At 42.0% G+C, this 18,108-nt stretch overlaps 1 protein-coding gene across 1 annotated transcript in view; it reads right to left on the bottom strand.

Annotated features, from left to right (window-relative positions):
* Nucleotides 1-18,108, bottom strand: part of LOC120940997 (lipoxygenase homology domain-containing protein 1-like) — a 470,937-nt gene that overhangs the window by 236,160 nt on the left and 216,669 nt on the right. Inside the window, exons 21-24 of the mRNA XM_040354208.1 lie at nucleotides 15,849-16,000; nucleotides 11,434-11,588; nucleotides 7,105-7,163; nucleotides 1,218-1,262 (exon numbers count right to left, since the gene is read on the bottom strand). Of these exons, the coding sequence (XP_040210142.1) occupies nucleotides 1,218-1,262; nucleotides 7,105-7,163; nucleotides 11,434-11,588; nucleotides 15,849-16,000 (411 nt within the window). The remainder of the gene's footprint in view (nucleotides 1-1,217; nucleotides 1,263-7,104; nucleotides 7,164-11,433; nucleotides 11,589-15,848; nucleotides 16,001-18,108) is intronic.

Below are 18,108 nucleotides of genomic sequence, written 5' to 3'. Positions count from 1 at the left end.
ATTATCAGGGTGGGCTGCAATATAAGCCCTACCCCAAAAATAAGCCCTATCAAAGTTCACAAAAAAACACTGTAATCTATTACTGTATACTGGTGCAGTGTCTCCGTTTATTACGGTTTAATTATATGTTTTACAGCCACTGGAGGTCCTCTTTTATCGTCCCGGCTGATGTCTGCAGCCTCTTTCTATTCAGTGTACGAGCGGGCTGACGTCAGCGGGATCTCGGCTTTCATCCTCTCCTCCCCACTAACGTTGCCTGGATCTCGGCTCTTCTGTCTTATCCTCTCCCCCGCACTGATGTCTGCAGCCCCTTCATCTTCAGTGTATGGAGCGGGCTGACATCAGCGGGATCTCGGCTCTTCTCTCTCTTCCTCTCCCCCCCACTGATGTATGCGGCCCCTCCCTCTGCCATACACGGAAGGGGCTGACGTCAGCGGAAATCTCGGAAAGAAGAGCAGATCACACGTGAATGCCCAGGGGAGCTGTAAAAAAAGGTATTTGATAAGGACTTTAAGCAAGATGTTTTTTTTAATAATTAAACTGACTTCTTACCTGACAGTGGGAGGGGGGGAGTGGTGGGGGCCGACACAGGAACTTTTTAATTTCTTATTGATTTATTCATGATTGATTTTTAGAACATGGAGAGGGATAAATGATGCAGCACATGCACTGTGCTATCTATCATGCTTTAAAAGAAACTGTTTTTTTGTTTTGTTTTTTAGGGTTACAACCACTTTAATGCCGTTATTAAATAAGCCCTACCCCGAAAATAAGCCCTAGTGTGTTTTTGTAGAAAAAATTAATATAAGACCCGGGCTTATTTTCGGAGAAACACGGTAATTATTACATAATAATATAAATAATATGTATCCACTGGAAATAAAAAGTTTTTGTGTTCTTAAAGGGGTTTTCTATTTTTGTATTTGAAGCGGAAATCTTAATGAACTAGCTGCAGCCCCAGTAAAGATAAAGATTTGAATCAATATAATTAGTGGATCATTATGCCCACAAAAAAAACAAATAAACATTGTAAACTCAAAAGGACATACATGTAAAACATTAAATGATGTACTGCTGTACAACACTTTTTAATACAGAAAAAAAAATGATTCAGAAAAAAGATACGTGCCGTTGAAAGGATGCTACGCATTACAGATTACTTCAAAACTACAACAATAGTAGGTGCACCTGATCAGTTATTAAATAAACAACCTTACCATCAATTTCTGTAGGTGGCTTTACCTTGGAGAGCATTTCTATTTCTGAAAAAACAAAAAAACTAAATTAAATATGATTTTTTTTTTTTCAAACTATTAAAAATGTATTTAACCAATTCCCGCCCAACAATGTCATACAGGCATCATTCAGATATTTTCTTTTAGAGCCAGCGATTCTGTGCACCATAAGAACTATCATAGAGGCTGTCCAGCCGCTTGATCGTTCTTACAGGCAGCAGGAGGGGACACCCCTCACCACCCTCCGGTGCTTCTCCCACCTCGCCCATACGACTGGCGAGCCGAAGAAGGAATCGCTCCATGCCAGAAGTTCACCATAGAGAATCTGGCGGACCAGATGGCCCCCCAGCTTCTCTATGATTATTCGTAGGCGATGTTATGACGTCAAGCCCGGCCTCTGCATTTGAAAATTTCACTGCCTCGGCTGGGAAGCCAGCATCGTTTGTTTTTTTATTGTTTTTTTACAGGCTTCCTAGAGGTGAGATCTGGGGACTTACTTCTCGCTGTAAAGAGGACCTGTCACGCACTATTCCTATTACAAGGGATGTTTACATTCCTTGTAATAGGAATAAAAGTGATAAAAAAAAATACAAAATGTAAAAAGAAAGTGTCAAAATAGAAAAATGGAAGTAAAATAAACAATAAAAAAAAAGAGTAAAGCGTCCCTGTCCCCGCGTGCTCGCGCACAGAAGTGAACGCATATGTAGGTCACGCCCACATACATAAACAACGCTCAAACAACACATGTGAGGTATCGCTTCAAACGTTAGAGCGAGAGCATTAAATCTAGCACTAGACCTCCTCTGTAACTCTAAGAGCCGGTTCACACTGGGGCGACATGGGATCCGACTTGAAGTCGCCTCAAGTCGTCCCAAGTCGCACTGTCGAGAAAAACAATGCAAGTGAATGGGAGCAGTGTTAATACACACGACTCGAGTCGCTCCGACTTCAAAAGAAGTTCCTGTACTACTTCAATCCGACTTGTAGGCGATTTGTACCCATTGATTTCAATGGAAGTCGCCTCCAAGTCTGATCCAAGTCTGATCACTGTCCTAACTGAAGCGACTTTCCAGGAAGATAACATACATTTCTCAGACAAACCTCTCCCTCCCCCTCCCTCCCCTAGAGCTGATTGTTGTTTGATTGGCCACTGGAAAGTCTCCTGTCCTGGAGACGACTTCAAGTCGTGTTGTAAATCGCCCCAGATCGCCCTGTGGTTCATGCTCAAGTCGTGTCGGAGTCGCCTCTGAAAGTCGCGCTGGAAGTCGTGTCGCCCTAGTGTGAACCGACTCTAAACAGGTAACCTGTAAAAAAAAAGTGTTGCCTGTGGGGATTTTTAAGTACCGAAGTGTATCCACGAGTGTGCGCAATTTCAAAGCGTGACATGTTAGGTATCTTTTTACGTGGCGTAACATCATCTTTCACAAAAAATTGGGCTAACTTTACTGTATTTTTTTTTCTATGCAAAAAAGCAAAGTGTCAGAATTGACCTGGGTAGCAAGTGGTTAAACTGCTCAAATGTATTATCTCTAACTGGGGTATGTATATGATTGGATCAATTTCACCTAGCCAGCTGAATATGGAACCAATCTTTCTAAACGACAGTGGGGCAGATCCACAAAAGAATTACGCTGGCGTATCTATTGATACGCCGGCGTAATTTTAAATTTCCCGCGTCGTATCTTTGTTTTGTATCTACGTTTACTTCGGGTCACGAGGTATTTACATAAAACACGCCCCCATCACAGAGATTTGAATGCCGCGCCATTACGCCGCCAAAGATACACTACGCCGCCGTAAGTTATTCTTCGAGGATTCGAGAAAAAAAGGAAGTTACGGCGGCGTAGTGTATCTTAGACACGCTACGCCCGGCTGAAAAATAATGCGCCGCTGTACGTGGATCTGCCCCAGTTTGTCTAATTGGCATATTATGTGGTCCAACCTAGGTGACAACTTTACACTGCATCTTATAAAATAAATAAATATCCAATTGATAATTAATAATAATTAAAAAAATATGTTAGATTATACAGCTTAGATGGTGATATATGGCCAGTTACCATTTTTTAAACTCTGGGAAAGTTTTAACTTACCGCACTTCAGAGAGAGCAATTTTTTTTTCTGTGCCTGAATTTTTGTACTTAACCACCCCAATGCCAATATGTTACACCTCCTCTCTGTACAAGCCATTGTTCGATTTTCGGTGGTGTGATCGTTTGACTGACAGCTACTCCGTCATGCAACACTGAGCCCAAATGATTTTTTTTGTTTTGTATTTGAGATGAGAGAGCTTTCTTTTGGTGGTATTTAACAACCACCTCTTTTTTTTTTTTTTACTATATAAAACAAGAAACATGTTTCCCTGTCTCTGTGTGTTAAAAAACATATCAAATAAAAATGTCAGGGCATAAAATTATCCCTTTTTTTTAAAAAGTGAACACCCCAAGGTGATAATTTTTTGTCACAATTATTTGCAAATTATGAAATACTGTATGCTGGTATTTAGGTGCCATGGAAAAACCTCAAATACTTAATGTGACACTAAACTGTTTTAAAAAAAGTAATTCTATTCTATTCTACTTGTTCCTGAGATGGACTAGGGATGGACTACGGACTATGAACGATAGACTATGGGATTTGTAGTGTGAACACAACTAATGTTAATGCTATGCTGCAGCGCCCATGGTACACCCTGCACTCGGCATCGGTAAGTATCAGCAGACATCTTGTTGCACCCAGCCCGAACTATATGCTGGCTTACTGTGGCCAAGTGCAGGGTATGCCAAGATGGGCGTCGGGACATCACACATGAACACAACTAATGTTCCAAACAAAAGTGGGGGGGGAGTAGAAGTTCAGGAGATCACAAATTATGCTAACATGGGGTAGAAAAACAGCAAGAAACGATTTCATGAAAAATAGATTACAGAGCCATTAAGTTGTGGATGTCTAAGAAATATTTTTGGAGAATAAGGATATCATTCACTACCACCCCCAAAACAAACCCACAATCATTGGTGTTCAGTGGCATTTTAAAATCCCTATTCCCCATCATTGGTCAATGGCAAGACAAACCCCCAAAAATATTGTTGGTCAGTGGCATTTTAAACCACCCCCCACCCCTCTCCATTATTGGTGGTCATTGCCACTATAAAGCGGAAGTAAACTCATTCATTTAACAGTTTCATTTCCAGCAGGTGCCGGAAATGTAACACTCCCATTGGCTGTGCTCTCAACCAAACTGTCAAACAATCCAATGACTAGTGTCATAACTAATCACGTGTGCAGCATCATGGCAGATGTAGATTAAACAGAGGCAAAGATGGCAGCTTCCTTAGCTGAAAACTATAGGGGGGTTTACGTAAGTAAAAATCACAGCAATCTAAAAAAGTAAAGAGAGGTACTGTTTACACTGAGAAACCCACCCCTCATCTCCCAAATAAATCCTCCAGGCTGCAGCAGAGAACTCTATGATTGAGGCTAGGTTCACACTGCTGCGAATTCAAAATCGTGGTAAAATCGCGATTTTACCGCGATTTCGCGGCTGCGATTTTGCCGCGATTTCGGCCGCGATTTAAGAGACATCTGTGCAGGGTTCAATGTAAATCGCGGCCCGAAATCGCAAAAAGTAGTACAGGAACTACTTTTTGAAATCGGTGCAGCGCCGCAGATGCGGCGTCGCACCGATTAGGACAGTGCCATCTCAAATCGGCGGCATTTGCCGGCAATTGTCGGCAATGGCACTGTCCTAATCGGTGCGACGCCGCATCTGCGGCGCTGCACCGATTTCAAAAAGTAGTTCCTGTACTACTTTTTGCGATTTCGGGCCGCGATTTACATTGAACCCTGCACAGATGTCTCTTAAATCGCGGCCGAAATCGCGGCAAAATCGCAGCCGCGAAATCGCGGTAAAATCGCGATTTTACCCCGATTTTGAATTCGCAGCAGTGTGAACCTAGCCTCAATCTAAGGCCCCATACACACGAGAGGATTTATCCGCAGATACGGTCCAGCGGACCGTATCCGCGGATAAATCCTCTCGAGGATTTCAGAAGATTTCTATGCGATGGCGTGTACACACCATCGCATTGAAATCCGCGCTGAAATCCTCTGGCGATGACGTGTCGCGCCGTCGCCGCTATTATGACGCGGCGACGGCGCGACGCTGTCATATAAGGAATTCCACGCATGCGTCAAATCATTACGACGCGTGCGGGGAATCCCTTTGGACGGATGGATCCGGTAAGTCTGTACAGACGAGCGGATCCATCCGTTGGAATGGATTTCAGCAGATGGATTTGTTGTGCATGTCAGCAAATATCCGATCTGCTGGAATCCATCCCAGAGGAGATTTCTCCGCGGAAACGGATCCGCTGGCGTGTACACACCATAGGATCTATCCGCAGAAACCCATTTGCTGGGATTTATCTGCGGATGGATTCTATCGTGTGTATGGGGCCATAGAGTTCTCTGCTGCAGCCTGGAGGATTTATTTGGGAGATGAGGGGTGGGTTTCTCAGTGTAAACAGTACCTCTCTTTACTTTTTTAGATTGCTGTGATTGGCCACAGTGCAATCACAAGGCACAGAGCTGCTCCAATCGGCTATTTGCCTTTTTGGCTATGCTCTTCACTATGTAATGACAGGAAGAGTACCTGTATTATTAGGAGCTGTATTATGAGCACCTGGGCCAATGTTTATTATAGGCTTACCTATAGGTAACAGTCAGAGATCGGAGTTTACTCTCACTTTTTGACTTTTTGCTGTTCTACTTACTGGGGCAGATCCACAAAGCGAGTATGCCGGCGTATCTACTGATACGCCGGCCTACTTTCAAATTTCCCGCGTCGTATCTTTGTTTTGAATCCTCAAAACAAGATACGATGGCATCTGGGTTAGATCCGACAGGCGTACCTCTTCGTACGCCTTCGGATCTAAGATGCAATTTTTCGGGCGTCCGCTGGGTGGCGTTCACGTTGTTTTCCGCGTCGCGTATGCAAATTAGCTATTTCCGACGATCCACGAACGTACGAGCGGCCGTCGCATTTTTTTTACGTCGTCTCTGGTCTCCTTTTTTCGGCGTATAGTTACAGCTGCTGTTTTGTGGCGTATAGTTAAACCTGCTGTATGTTAAATGTATGTTAAGTATGGCCGTCGTTCCCGCGTTTAATTTGAATTTTTTTTTTAGTTTGCGTAAGTCGTCCTTGCGATGTCATTTAGCGCAATGCACGGTGGGAAATTTAGGGGCGGCGCATGCGCAGTTCGTTCGGCGCGGGGACGCGCTTCATTTAAATTAAACACGCCCCCTACTCGCCGATTTGAATTAGGCGCCGTTACGCCGCGAGAGATAGACTACGCAGCCCTAACTTCCGGCACAAAATCTTTATGGATTCGAACCAAACTGCAGTAAGGTACGGCGGCGTAGCGTATCTCAGATACGGTGCACCGGGGCAGATCTTTGTGGATCTGCCCCAAGTATTTAAAAAAATGCTCCTAGCCAAATGGATTAAAAAATGTTTTGCATGAATGAAATTAAATTAAATGAATGAAGTCTTTATTAGACTGCATTTTCTTTTTGTGCCTTGAATTCTTGAGTTGAGTTTTATTTTTCAAATGTTACATTTACTGCAGGTTTTCCTCAGGCAGTGGGAGTTTTGGCTGCAAGAGTTACATTTTGGACCTATTGCCATTTTTTTGTATTCTTTTGGAGCACAAAGAGGTTCTTTGTTTTTTGTCTATTTTTTTTTTTTTTTTACAATACTTTCTGTTACATTACAAATAAACTACATTTGCTGTACTGATAATTTGTCTACTAGAGCACAAATTTAATTGGAGTACAGTAAGCACATGTAGGGATTTTATTACATTACCTTGCACCATAAGCTCAACTTCCGAATGCAGAATGCCCTGGGACATAAATGGAAGCCACCTATCAGGCACAAAAATAGTGATAAATAAAATGACTCATATTGAGAATGTGTACAGTATGACCTTCACAATGCTGTTATCTAATTTTATATTAAAAACCCCACATATTTTACCCCCCCACCCCACTATTGAAGAATGTCCCCACAAAGACCTTACATTCAGCATGAACCTGCCACCAAGCCCTCCACCATGCTTCGCAGTGTAATATATATATATACATATATATATATTACAGTGGAACCTTGGGATACAACCATAATCTGTTCCAGGAGAATGCTCATAATCCAAAGCACTCGCATATCAAAGCGAGTTTCCCCATAGAAGTCAATGGAAGCGAAAATAATTTGTTCCGCATTGACTTCTTTGGCATGCAATACCGCATGTGGCCAGATGTGGGGGGGCGCTGCAGAGCCCCGGAAATACTCGGGAACAGCTCGGCTGAACTCGGAAACCCTCGGAAAGGCGTGGGAACTGAGTATTTCCAAGTGTTTCTGAACGGCTCAGTTCGGCTCCGATCGGTTCCGTTCGGCTCCTATCCCCGCCCCGGAAATACTCGGGAACAGCTCGGCTGAACTCGGAAACCCTCGGAAAGGCTTGGGAACTAAGTATTTCCAAGTGTTTCTGAACGGCTGAGTTCGGCTCCGATCGGTTCCGTTCGGCTCCTATCGGCTCTGGCCAAAAGTGCTACTGCACATGGCAGAAGCTAGAATCCTGCTCGTTTTGCGAGACAACACTCACAAACCGAGTCTGGATTTTTTTAAACCAAAAAAAAAAGCTTATATTGCGAAAACGCTCGTTAACTGCGTTACTCGCAAGGTTTCACTGTGTATATATATATATATATATATATATATATATATAAGGTTACAGCTAGGTAGATGGCTGACATTGGGGTTGATTTACTAAAGGCATTTTGCAAGTGCAGTTGCTCCAGAGTTTAGTAAAAAAGGTAAAGCTTCACTATACAAAGAATACCCAATCACATGCAAGGGAAACATTTTTTTTTGTTTGCACATGAGTGGATGATGGAAGTCAGCAGTGCACAGTCTATTTGCCTTTAATAAATCGACCCAAATTATTGGACTAATTTGATATTTTAAAGAGTGTGAGGTTTTGTATTATTGGGGGTAGGGGATGGGGGTGACTTGGCCCCACTCCAGGCTGGACTTGAAGGAAATAAGTGGAACTGACATTGAATATGGACACCATTGGTTATTTTATTGGGCTTATGTCTATTATTTTATGTATATGATTATTTGTACAATACTAGTTAAAAAAAACTTTTTATGCTTTTATGCAATATGTTTTTTGCATTTAAACATTTCTAGCATTGTTCACCTGTGGCATCATCTATAGACTTTAGGAAATCTTTGGTCAATTTGGTGACCCCCCTATACAAAGCAACGTATCTTTCTTGTGTGGGATCTCTGGGTTAACTCAGTTATCACTAGAGACTCTTATCCTGGGACATACATTTCTTTTGTTTGCTGCTTTTAGTGAGTGAGGCCTTGCACACACGCTCGGTTTTCTTGGCAAGAACCAGCAAGAAAACTGCTGGCAGAGTCAGGCCTCGTACACACGTCCGAGTAACTCGTCAGGCGAAACACATAGTTTTCCTCGTCGAGTTCCTTGTTAGGCTTGTCGAGGAACTCGACAAGCTTGCTTTGCGTACACACAGTCAAGCCAAAATCTCCTGTTGTGTGTGACATACAACACACACAACGGCAGGGGAAGTTCGATTCCACTGGCTAATTTCATGTGTTTGCGTGTTAAGTAAAAGTTTGTTAAGAGACGATTTGCACTTTTCAGTCTGTTACAGCTTGAAAAATGTGTTATCTCCATTACAAATGCTACTTTTACTCATGTCTCATACTTTATTCTGAGCAAGCGCAGGTTTCTTAGCATACACACGCTCGAATTTCTCGTCGGAAACCAGCCCGACCAGGAACTCGACGAGCCAATTTGAGACTCCCGTTGAGGAAATAGAGAACTTGCTCTCTTTTTGGCTCGTCGAGTTTCTCGACAGTTTCCTCGACGAAAATGTACACATGACCGGTTTCCTCTGTAAAAAAAAATATCTCCCAGCAAGTTTCTTGCTGGTTTTTGCCGAGAAACTCGGTTGTGTGTACGAGGCCTCAACCGTGCGTGTGTACGAGGCTTTCAGGTTTTTCATCAGGAAATCTGGCCAGAATCTCGATGAGAAAAATAGAGATCCTGTTCTATATTTTCTCGTCTGGATTCTTGCCGGCCTGTTTCCCGACGAGAAACCCGAGAGTGTGTATACTTACCTGTCGCCGTGGAATGACTTGAAATGACTTTGACGCATGCGCGGTAGCTTCCATGGCATAGGTAGGGTGAAGCAAGATGGCGGCGACGGCATCGAATGTGATGAGCGCATTCTTGCCGCGGTTCTTTTGAAAGGTCTGTGTGTACACTCGGGCGGCAAGAGATTCTTGCCAAGAATCTTGTCAGCAAAAACAAAGTTTTTTTCCTGATGAGATTCTGGCCCGTGTGTACAAGGCCTGATACTCTGCTGCCCTGCTCATCCTTAGGTTCTGACAAGTCTGCCTCTGGATTTCAAACTTGAGGAGCCACATGTCCCTCCTGGTTCTCTCCCATCTTGAAGGGGCATATGTGAGATTGTAATATGCCCCTAGCCCACTTCTCCTTTGTTATGAACCCTTATGAGTGAGAAGTTGTTCTGCTATTTTTATAGTACTAGTAATTGTTTATTGTACCTACAGTATTTTTCTTTATCACTATTGCCTATTGTATTCCTTAGACCTGAGAATCCCGAATATGCCTTGTTTTGTTATCTAATTATCTTTAAAAATTCAATACAGAAACGTTTAGAAAACACATTTCTAGAACTGAGTTTTCTAAGTTTGTTTATTACAATTGGTCTTATGTTCATGATATACATCTTTTTTTATAGTTATCCTGTAGACCTGATGAACAGAAAGTGTGTTGGTCCTCAAAATGTTTTGACTGTTTTAAGTGATCCTATCACAAAAGCATTTTGTACTCCTTCACCATTTGATTGGGCACTCATTTTGTGTTCTTATGCTTTACTCAACATCATTGAGTCTGTCTGGGATCACACAAGGAGACGGAAGCAACTGAGAGATCCTAAATTCACAGAGTAACTGCAGTTAATTATTCTAGATATTTAGGGCAACCTACCTGCTGAGTTCCTTAAAAAATGGTTTACTAGTGTTTAGTTCTATACACTGGGCTATAGCTTTCAACTGGCATTCTTCTACTATCCCTTGATCTCAAATTCTGAACCGTATGCTAAATATTAAATTATAAGAACGCATACATCACACACTGTTTGACACTATGCATATATGTAAGAAAAAATGGACACCATGGGAAATATCTCTACTGGAATAATGTTTTTTTTACAAATATTATTTTCTCATCTTACCCTTTCAATTGAACCTCTACCCACTCATGAACATAAATGTCAGATAGGATAAAAGGTCAAATACTCAAAATAGGTCAAATACTCTACTGATGTAATTTTTCTATATATTCGAAGAATATGTCTGAAAATTTACTGCCTTTCCATTGTTAAAGATTTTCTGTACAATTGAACTTTTTTCTCCTACCTCCTGTATACTTCAATATAACTACTTTGTATTGAGAACTTTTCTATAATAGAAATCATTGTAAACACAAAAAACAAATTTTTTTTTTACTTGTGTAGCTAGATAATAGCTGTGCCTATTGGGTAAAACATAGACACACCAAGTATTGACTTTATTTTTTTCTGTTTATGCACTTTGTAAGTTAATTAAATATTTAAATAAAAGATAAATGAAAACGATTTAATGTGTGATTTTTAAAGCTTCCTCGGTACATGACAAACTAAGTTATTTAATAACTACTTATTTAATAAAAAAGGCAATGACTATTACATTATGTACAGATACATCATTGCTGATTTGCATCCATAGCCTTACTCAATATTAAGTATGACACTGTGATTCTCAGTTGGAATGGAAATTAGAATTTTTAGTTTAACTCTGAACTGTAGAAAAAAATGCGATGAAAGGATGAATGCCCATGTGGCAAGCGGTAGAATCATAGGAAAAGAAAGTACAGATATTACCCAGAAACCTCAGTGTGACACACAGGTTGTGAATTAGTAGTGGGCTTAGATTCCATAAAACTGACATCAAACATATAAGTATCATCCAGGAAATACAGATATACAGCTTTTAAAATTGCGTGGAGAAGAATTGTGATGGCATGAATAATGTTACCTTTCACAATTGAAGATATATTCGGAGACATTGCCCTGTTCCCTGATGATTACTTTCTCACAATACCAGTACTGTGACTTGCGACTGGCCTCGCAGCCTAGGCTCACTCTCTGTAGTTTCCCAAGTGACACAGCTTCAATTTCAAACACATCAACCTAAGGGATGAGAATAGAGTCAAATGTGAGGAATCATAATACATCTATTGCTCATTTGCCTGTGCCAGCTCTTCCTGTCTGCATTATACTTCTATGTCTTTCTACAGTATGAGAAAATTGATTTTCCTATGTGTGCTCAGGAGAAAGGAAACATCAAGAGTCACATCGTCTCTTTTAAACTGTAGCTTTATTGTATGGGCGGAATATTATATTATTTGCAAATGGATCGATTTGCTCACTCTTCAGACATACTGCACTGGATTTGAAGAATTTTGCAACTGTAGACAGTCTCTCTGCCTTATTACACATCAGAAAAAGGCTTTCTGCCTTATTACACATCAGAAACAGGCTCTCTGCCTTATTAGGTGAGTATTTTTTTTATTATTACTCAACAACAATGACACTCATAATCAGGGGCGGTGTTTCCATAAAGGGTGAAGGAGCGCCGCCCCCTCTCTCCTGCACCTGTCAATCCCAGGGCACACTGGCAGAAATTGATGGGAACACTGGCAGCAATTGATGGGGCACACTGGCTGCAATTGATGGGGCACACTGGCAGCAATTGATGGGGCACACTGGCAGCAATTGATGGGCACAGTGGTGGCAATTGATGGGCACAGTGGCGGAAATTGATGGGCACAGTGGCGGAAATTGATGGATACAGTAGCTGCGTTTGATGGCACAGTGGTGGCAATTTATGGGTACAGTGGCTGCGTTTGATGGGCACAGTGGCTGCACTTGATGATTTTTTTTTCAGTTTGTTTGCCCCCCCCCAAAAAAAAAAAAATTGAGCACCAGCATCCACTGCTCATAATCAAATCTTTTAAAGATCTCCTTTCTTGAAAAATCTTGATTGAGGAGCATAGACTGAAATATGTGTCTGCCAATTGTTGTATCGGGATGCATGGTGACGTGTCTTACATGGCTACACACAGCTGCATTTACTATTAGGCAAGGTACATATGTGTCTATAGGCAAAGGCAAAATATGCAGCTTTTTCCTATATAGAGATGAGTCACATACATTTCCCCATCATCAATAAACTTAGAATCATATTTACACGCTGTAACCTTATACTAAGCCAGGTTAGGGCCAGTAAAACAATAACAAATTTATATTCTGAGTATAAAAGGTTACATACTCATAGGCTACATTGATACATTGATACACTATTTTGTCAAAAGTATTGGGACACCTGCCTTTACACGCACATGAACTTTTTTTGTCAGCCCAGTCTTAGTGCGTAGGGTGCAATATTGAGTTGGTACACCCTTTGCAGCTATAACAGCATCAACTTTTCTGGGAAGGCTGTCCACAAGGTTTAGTGTGTCTATGGGAATGCTTGACCATTGTTCCAGAAGCATATTTGTGAGGTCAGGCACTGATATTGGACAAGAAGGCCTGGCTCGCAGTCTGCGCTCTAATTTGTCCCAAAGGTGTTCTATCTGGTAGAGATGAAGGCCAGTCAAGTTCCTCCACCCCAAACCTGCCCATCCATGTCTTTATGGACCTTGCTTTGTGCACTGGTCCAAATTATTTGGTGTAGGGTTACTATGGTGTGGGGTTGTTTTTCAGGGGTTGGGCTTGGCACCTTAGTTCCAGTGAAAGGAACTCTTAAGGCATCAGCGTACCAAGACATTTTGGACAATTTCATGCTCCCAACTTTGTGGGAACAATTTGGGGATGGCCTCTTCCTGTTCCAACAAGACTGCGCACCAGTGCACAAAGCAGGGTCCATAAAAACATGGATGAGCGAGTTTGGGATGGAGAAACTTGACTGGACTTCACAGTCACCTTTTGGAGAGTAGGAGTCAGGCTTTCTCTTCCAACATCAGTGCCTGACCTCACAAAAGCGCTTCTGGAAGAATGATCAAACATTACCATAGACACACTACTAAACTTTGTGGACAGCCTTGCCAGAAGAGTTGAAGAGTTGAAGCTGTTATAGCTGCAAAGGGTGTGAAAAATGTATATTGAAACCTATGGACTAAGACTGGGATGCCATTAAAGTTCATGTACGTGTAAAGGCATGCGTCCCAATACTTTTGGCAATTAAGTGTGTAAAGCTTATTCTGTGGCTACTCACTAAATTACTCTTTTGACTTTCAGAAGTCTAAGAGCCGGTTCACACTGGGGCGACTCGTCAGGCGGCTCAGCCGCCTGACGAGTCGTGTCCCATTCTATGCAATAGAACCATACTAATAGGAGCAACTCAAGTCGCTCTGACATAGAAAAAGGTTCTTGTACGACTTAGGGGGCGGCTCGGGGCGATTTGCATTGACTTCTATACAGTAGTAATTTTGCTAATCGCCTCTGAAGTCGTCTTCAGGACGACTTGCAGAGTCACCCCCGAAGTCGTGCCGCCGCAGTGTGAACCGGCTCTCAGGCTATTTAAGGACTGTTAAACAACCACTGCAGTCAGACAGCCACTAAACATACCCAAACTATGCTTGTATCCTGTCCATACAATATAATCATTTCCCCCAGGAACAAATGTTTAGGACACACAGAGCTTTTTTTCAGTCAGAATGTGGAGGAACAGACCTCAATTAGTGATCCTATTTACTGTCACATATAAATACAGAAGCCTGGCTTCTGTGTTAAAAGTTATAGCACACCTCTTCTGGCAGGTCCCACAGATCCCTCCCTGCCCCTGCATTCAGGGCAGGAACAAAGAAGGGATATCTGCCAGGGCACTGTGTGTTTATGGACTGCAAGGTGGACAACCCATGCTGTGCCCTACTGGATGATCTTGCTGCCACTGTCACGGCTTGCAACTGGGGGAGAGGAGGAGCTGCAAATAAGTGTGCACTAAGTTTACTGTTTGGAAACAGAAGACTTGGCGGCTGCTTAGAGGTGAGCACACTGACACCCTGTATTCTGTGTGTAGCACACTCCTGAACCCTGAATTCTGTGCATAGTGCGCTCCGGAATCCTGCACCTTGTGGGTAGTGCACTCCTGAACCCTGCACTCTGTATGTAGCACACTCCTGAACCTTGCACTATGTGTGTAATATATGCCTGAACCCTGCTTTCTGTATGCAGAGCCTTGTACACACTAGTAGTTTTTTTTTTGTTGCGTTCAACCCAGCAGGGCTGAAGGAAAAAATTTGACAGCTCAGGAGAAGCTGCTGTACTAACTATCCGATATTAGTACATCGATCTTTCCTCTTTTGTGTTCTGACAGGACCCCACCAGAAAACTCTGGTCAACGACCTCAGCCATCCACTGAGAGCACTGATCGGGAGCGTATCGGCAGACCTTTTTTATTCATGCCCCTTTGACAGAGTCAATTGATTATATTATTCATAATACTACATTATGGGAGTTTTTTCTCTGTATCTGCTTTTATAAGAACTATGCAGTAAGGCCACATGCACATTTATAAAGGAACTGCATTCTAATATCCGTGGAGATACTCCATTAAGGGAGTCCCCTGTGGACTGAGGTTGAAGTGCACCAGAGACTGGGAGTTATATACCTGGAGGATTGGATTGATATATGCCTTTATTTCATGAATTGATGGTTTGAGTTATGGTAGACTGGAAGGAGCATGAGATCAATGTTATGTTATATCAAGAGCACCATTAGCTACAGTGGCATGAGTCACTTATTGGCATGGAAGGACACTAGGACCATGGGATTTGAAGCACTTTTTTCATAAACTGAAACTTGTTGACGGACATTTTATTGTAATATTTTTGGATTTTTATTTTTGCACATTGTGTATCATTGCAATTTATACTTCAAATTTAATGTTTTAGCAGCACTACATCACATATTCTCTATTCCCTCCTGAACCATGCACTTGTGTGTTATGCACTCCTGGTTTTATTTAACAATGCCCCTTAAAGACCCACCCAGTGTTAGCGCAATGTAGCCACTTCCACCCTATGACATGGTGTGCACAGAGCACCATCCTGCTACTCTCCTTCATGGTGGGGGCGGGAGTGGGTTCCCGCACCTATTCTCTGAGAAAAAAAAAACAGAGTACACATAGCAGTATATTTATGAAACCTACTGCAACTTTCTGATATTGCTCATTAACAATACTATCAGTTTTTGTATTCTAATCTGCAATACAATGGCAGCAGCTAAAGTCTGATTATTTGATATGGAAAATAAAACAGTCAAAATTACTTTGTATACATTTGTCATAATTTAGTCCTTAGATCTCTGCTATACAAGTAAGCATGAGCTAGGACGGGCAATGATTAGTAGAGATTAGCAATATTTCTGAATATCTGAAACGTTTGTTACCTCTCCCTGCTGGAATGGAAGCAACAGATCTGATTTGACCAAGCGTCTTTTTCCAGAGTCACCTCTTGTACCATGGACGCAGATGTACACTGCAGCATCTGTTCCTGCTTGATCCAAGTGTCCAGTGAAGACAATAACCTCATATTTCACAACTGTTAACCAAACACATACATTTATTACTGTACTGAGCAACCATAGGTCTTTTGGAAAAAATGTGGCCATGAAAAAAAAAAAAAACACTTTTTTTTAAAATCCAGAATTAAATTGCTGTAGGCCTATATTTCTCACACAAATGTGCTAGCAAGAAAGAACAACACTTAAACTGAACTAAATGTGTGAAAGAAAATAATAAATTATAAAATAGTGACAACATTAATTGGGATATTTGTTGTATACACATTCTTTATTTTGCTTTAAAGGGGTTGTAAAGGTTTGCAGATTATATAAAAAAAAAAAACAAGCATGCCATACTTGTTTTGCACAGAGTGGCCCCAATCGTCCTCTTCTGGGGTTCCATGGCGGCTCTCACGGCTCCTCCACACAAGAGTTAACCCCCTCTGGGAAGCTCTCTCCTAAGGGGGTTAGCTTGTGGGCGCGCTCCCGTGCCATTCAATCTGCATCCATAGTCGCCAATTGTATGACTCAGCCCCGTCCCCCCCAGTGGCTGCGTCATTGGATGTGATTGACAGCAGCAGGAGCCAATGGCTGCACTGCTATCAATCATTCAATAAAGAGCCGACAAGAGCTGGGGAAAGCAACGCAATGCATTAAGGTGAAAAAACAGGAAGGTTTGCAACGACTTTAAAGTGGTTGTAAACCCTCTGTGGGAAGTTACACCTACAGGTAAGCCTAGATTAAAGCTTACCTGTAGGTGTTTTCAATATCGCCTAAACCTACACGGTTTAGGAGATATTTGCCAAAAGGAATTCACCGATGTCTGCACCGTAGACAACGACGCAGGCGCGCTGAGAATGCCGGTTTTCTCAATGGCTAATGCCAATGCTAAGCGGCGATACCCGGAAGTAACCTTCTAGAGAGATGTCTGCGGCCGGAGGGGGGAGACGAGGGTGGCTTCGGGGGGTTTCGATCTAAGGTAAGTAATTCACAATGAGCTAGTAAGCTAGTCATACTAGCTCATTATGCCTTTGTCTTGCAGGTTTTTATTTTTCTTAAAACATTTTTTTGGGGGTTTACAACCGCTTTAATGGAACAAAGTAATAGTGGAGGTAATTTAAAGAATTCTATGTACCTAGAACCCATTTTTATATGGTCCTCTATTTTAAGATTACCATTGGATGCTGACCTTTCTATATTTTTGAAGTCAATAGTTTGTATTGATGATTTTCACATAAAGCAGATGTAAACAAAAACTGATGAATGTTGCAAGGCGGTAGAACAACGCCATGTATCGAGTACAATCAAGGTAACATAGTAATGTCAACATTGGGTAACCTGAACATCTTATAGGTTACCTAATACAGGTAATACAGTGGAGATAAGGATTATCTGCCGTCCCCGGGCACCCCTTTCTGGTTCAAGACTGTGTCCTGGACTACAGACAACCCTCCACTCCTACGTGTCAGTCCATTCAATCGTACTGTTTGCTATACATTGACGAGAACCATAACATGATCAACAGTAATAAAAATAAATTCTTTCAAGCTTTGGGGAATTAGATTCTCAACCTTGACACCTTTACCTAGGTAACTTTAGGGTTAGATATTGTCAGAGTGGTCAGAGATTTGTCTTTGTTCCATACCAACCATGGGTACCACATTTGAGATATACGGTCTCTATTTTTGTGTGCTATTCTGAGTGCTAAGGTCTGTTCATATGATTCTATGATTAAGCACCTTAATACGATGTGAAACGCGTCAACAGCTTTCCCTGTTTTCTGTAACATGAAGTGACTGTTTTGGATTTCATCTGCTACACAAGATATAAAGATGCCTTCAACGGTGTGCGGCCGTCCAGGATTTTTTCTTCCTTCCTAAGGTCTGTCATAGGTGTAATGTAGCTGGGTTGTTTGCGCCACGTCCCACAGTGTGGGTGGTTCAGGGTTTTCCTTTCCATATTTGTGAATTGTGCTTAGCAAAAGAAACTTCTAGCCAGATTCAGAGAGAGTTACGCCGGCGTATCAGTAGATACGCCGGCGTAACTCTGAATCTGCGCCGTCGTAAGTTTAGGTGTATGCTCAAACTGAGATACACTTAAACCTAGCTAAGATACGACAGCCTGCGCCGTCGTATCTTAGGGTGCA

The sequence above is a fragment of the Rana temporaria genome, chromosome 5, assembly GCF_905171775.1.
Source record: "Rana temporaria chromosome 5, aRanTem1.1, whole genome shotgun sequence".
NCBI classification, from domain to species: Eukaryota; Metazoa; Chordata; class Amphibia; order Anura; family Ranidae; genus Rana; species Rana temporaria.
The sequence above is the reverse complement of the archived record's forward strand: the minus strand, read 5'-3'. Positions and strand labels throughout refer to the sequence as shown.